The sequence below is a fragment of the Syzygium oleosum genome, unplaced genomic scaffold, assembly GCF_021117445.2.
Source record: "Syzygium oleosum isolate NSW1041296 unplaced genomic scaffold, Sole_v2.1 Sole_v2.11, whole genome shotgun sequence".
Classification (NCBI taxonomy): Eukaryota; Viridiplantae; Streptophyta; class Magnoliopsida; order Myrtales; family Myrtaceae; genus Syzygium; species Syzygium oleosum.
The window spans coordinates 1409359-1413245 of record NW_026607495.1 but is presented as its reverse complement, the minus strand read 5'-3'; the positions used below and the strand labels follow the sequence as shown (position 1 = coordinate 1413245).

General features: G+C 45.1%; 1 protein-coding gene across 1 annotated transcript; it reads left to right on the top strand.

The window, feature by feature from the left end:
- The first annotated feature begins 408 nt into the window (after window positions 1-408).
- LOC130139308 (tonoplast dicarboxylate transporter-like) lies at window positions 409-3887 on the top strand. The gene is made up of 6 exons (XM_056316042.1): window positions 409-903; window positions 1957-2434; window positions 2603-2646; window positions 2737-2832; window positions 2970-3480; window positions 3652-3887. The coding sequence occupies exons 1-6, from the start codon at window positions 475-477 to the stop codon at window positions 3687-3689; spliced, it is 1596 nt and encodes a 531-aa protein (XP_056172017.1). The 5' UTR covers window positions 409-474; the 3' UTR covers window positions 3690-3887.

The following is a 3887-nucleotide window of genomic DNA, read 5'->3' as shown; positions in this document are numbered from 1 at the left end:
CAGTGATTCGGATTGAGACATTTCCAATCTTTCTTGTTTGTTTCTACAAGGATGGAAGGAAATATTACCGGAAAATCGTCTATAAGTATGGAAATGAAATCAAGTTGAAATTGCCTAAGCAGAAAGAAAAAAAGAACTTGGATTGTACGTTTGAAAAAGTCGCAACGCTGCCATGTGATCTGCATGGACACACATACATGTGGGGGCAAGAAAATAAAAATTAATTAAGGACTACCATCTAGTTAAAATAGCGAAGAAGATGATAATGACATTAAACAAAGTAAGTCTAAGACCGCATTTAATTTCATTAATTGACAACATCCAAGACCCAAAAAAATTGCAAGATAATAGTAAAATTGCCATGAGAAGAAAAAGATGAATTTGTCCACTGCCAAAGCGGGACCAACTTAGCTCCAAATTTCACAGGTACAAAAGAACCGCTACCCATACAATTCCCCCCCACCTCCCCACAAGATGAATGGGAACAACGATGACCCCAAAACCCCTCTCCTCCCGCTCCACGGAGATCGCGACGGACGAGGGCCACCCGGCTCGCCGTCCGCCTCGCCCCTCCTCGATCTCTTCACGCCGGGGAACGTGTTCGTTGCGCTCGGCCCGCTCCTGTGCGCCATGACGTGCCTCTGTGTGAGGCTCGACGGGCCAGTGGCCGGCCGTAACATGCTTGGTGTGCTGGCGTGGATGTTTGCGTGGTGGCTGACTGAGGCCGTCCCGATGCCGGTGACCTCGATGGCGCCGCTCTTCCTGTTCCCGATGCTCGGGATCGCATCTGCAGACGCCGTCGCCAGGTCTTACATGGACGACGTGATCGCGCTCGTCCTTGGGAGCTTCATCCTTGCTCTCGCCGTCGAGCACTATAACATCCACCGGAGACTCGCCTTGAATGTGAGTTCTTCTTCGATAATCTTGCTTCTCCTCTTCTACATGGGTCCACTTGCAATTTATTTTCAAGATAGTTCATGATTATTGCACTAAATGTTATTTCGAGTATAAACATTAATTTCAAGAATTTCTATCTTGACTTTTTCTTTGTTTCAAATTTATTTTTCTTGGATTAACTTTTGTGTCAAATCTATGAGCCTAGGACACCCCATATTGCTGGGTCCTGGCCCTTCCAAAAGAGGTCTCAATCCTGTCTTTGCGTCCACAAAGTGAAAGCGAAATGGAGGGTTTCTCTTGATCTCTAATAATTTGTATGGTACATTATGCTTCATCATCGGATCAAAGCTATTCTATAATGTGGATTAATTGTCACTAACATCATCTCAATGATGCCCTTCTTTTATATTGGGGAGGAATCTCCATGATAACGCATGTAAGCATTTGTCATTGTGATGTGGACTAAAGAAGCATCATCACATGTAGATGTGTGATACCCTTTTCCTATAAACCATCATGTTGTCTCATAGGAAAATATTATAATATTAGCCAGTAGGGTACTCAGTAAATCGGTCTGTTTAAACGTATACGCATAAAGTTTAACCACCATATGAATTGTATGCTGAGAAATTGGTCATCCTTAAGTTGTAGCTCTATCATTATTAGGGGTGACAATAGGCCAAATCAGTTTCGAGTCTCCACTGATATCAGACTCAAGATCCAACTCGTATAGAACTAAACAAAAAATGATCGTGTCGGGTTATCGGGTTTTATTTTCCGTATTCGTGAATTTGTTTAGTGTTTAATAAACTCTGTTTACTATGTTTGTTTTGATTTTGAAGTAAGTTCAATAATGTTTTTGGAATCGATTCGGGTTTATGATATGAAACCAATCAAACCATCGGAAACCCATTGCTTTACTTACTACCTGAAAAAAAAGAGAAACCCAATTCAGAAATATTCAAAATCTTTTGTTCTGGTCAATTCGGTTCAGTTCGGGTTTTAATGTGGGTGGTTCTTTTTTACACCCCTAATAATTAGTAATTGTGAATGAGGCAGATAACATTAGTTTTCTGCGGAGAGCCGCTGAACCCGCCTCTATTGCTCCTCGGGATATGCGCAACCACGGCATTTGTGAGCATGTGGATGCATAATGTAGCGGCGACGGTGATGATGATGCCCGTCGCCACGGGGATCCTCCAGCGCCTCCCGGAGGGGCCAACCCGGCCCGACGCTGCGGGCAAGTTCTGCAAGGCGGTGGTGCTGGGGGTGATATACTCGGCCGCCGTCGGGGGGATGAGCACCCTCACCGGGACAGGTGTCAACCTGATATTGGTGGGGATGTGGAAGAGCTACTTCCCGGAGGCAAACCCCATCAGCTTCAACACATGGTTCTTCTTTGGGTTCCCTCTGGCCTTGTTGATCTTCTTGGGCTTGTGGGGGATCCTCTGCTTGATGTACTGCTCAAGGGGCTCAGGAAGGGCTCTATCTGCTTACTTGGACAAGGCCCATCTCAAGAGAGAGCTTGAACTGTTAGGTAAATGAGACCCCAAAACTCACTTTCCTACCTTTCATTTCATGATCTTGGTCTTGAAATCATTAAGTGCAACGTGTTTCTTAATCAAAAGAAAAATGGCTGGCATCTTTTTCTTTGTTGATGAATGAGCTAATTCAGGTTAATTTGTGTGAAAAAATATGAGTGTAGGTCCAATGGCATTTGCTGAAAAGATGGTGTTGACCATCTTCTCGGTGCGTTCTTAACTTGAATTTTACTAGTAATTTCTCTAGCTTATGGGATTGACAGCATTATTAAGATGAATAAATGAAAAAAATGTGCAGATGCTAATAGTTTTGTGGATGACAAGAAGCATAACAGAAGACATTCCCGGTTGGGGAGCTCTATTTGAAGGAAGAGCAGGCGATGGAACCGTCAGTGTGAGTATATATGAGTTCAAAACTAAGTTACGCCAAATGTTCGATCCATCTGGACATCGACTCGTGTTCTTGTCGCTATGTCACGCAACATGGTATTTACGAAATCCTAATCGCATGATTTTTGCTATTGAGAACAGGTGATGATGGCGACGTTGCTCTTCATAATCCCGAACAAGAAGCAGAAAGGAGAGAAATTGATGGACTGGAACAAGCGCAAGAAGCTGCCGTGGAACATCATCCTCCTCCTCGGGGCCGGCTTCGCGATTGCCGACGGCGTCCGCTCCAGCGGGCTCGCGGACATCCTATCGGAGACCCTAGGATTCCTAGAGGCGGCACCTTACCTGGCCATCGCCCCGGCCGTCTGCACCATAAGCGGGACGATCACCGAGTTCACGTCAAACAACGCGACCACAACACTTCTCATCCCTCTCCTCATTCAGATCGCCAAGACCATGGGCGTGCACCCACTGCTCCTGATGGTTCCTGGAGCGATCGGGGCTCAATTTGCTTTCTTGCTCCCCACCGGCACTCCCTCCAACATCGTCGGCTTCACAACCGGCCACATCGAAATCGCCGACATGATCAAGGTCGGTTTGCCTCTCAAGATTACCGGCATTGCCATACTGTCCTTGCTGATGCCCACATTAGGTAAACTCCCTCTTCTTGGTGTAAAGTTGTAAACTACTTCATCAGTTAGCGCATCGTTTGTTCTCAATCGAGTCACTCGACTTTAATCGCGCTTCAGATGAAAACTGCTCTATCGTCGAATTCCTGATCAAAACCTGATTCGAACTGCTCTTTTTTTTCTGTTGGGTGTAGGAGCATATGTCTTCGGAACAAATGGTAAGGTGCCATAGCAGAGGAGAGATGTCTTCTGCCATTGGAGTTTCGCTTCCCAAATTCAACAGGCAAAAGAGAGGTTCCAGGATTCATCAACAGTGTAGTACAAGTGTTAGGAGTAATTCTTTGGGGACTATTCTCAATTTTCCTTATCAACTCTATCTGTATATAAAACGACTGAATATGGAGCGGGCAATGAATATCTTGAAACGAAA

Excerpts from the sequence above, each read along its gene's own strand:
- LOC130139308 (XM_056316042.1), top strand. The coding sequence starts at position 475 with ATGAATGGGAACAACGATGACCCCAAAACCCCTCTCCTCCCGCTCCAC. Across the intron at positions 2,435-2,602 it reads GAGAGAGCTTGAACTGTTAG|GTCCAATGGCATTTGCTGAA; the intron begins GTAAATGAGACC and ends ATATGAGTGTAG. Across the intron at positions 2,833-2,969 it reads CAGGCGATGGAACCGTCAGT|GTGATGATGGCGACGTTGCT; the intron begins GTGAGTATATAT and ends TATTGAGAACAG.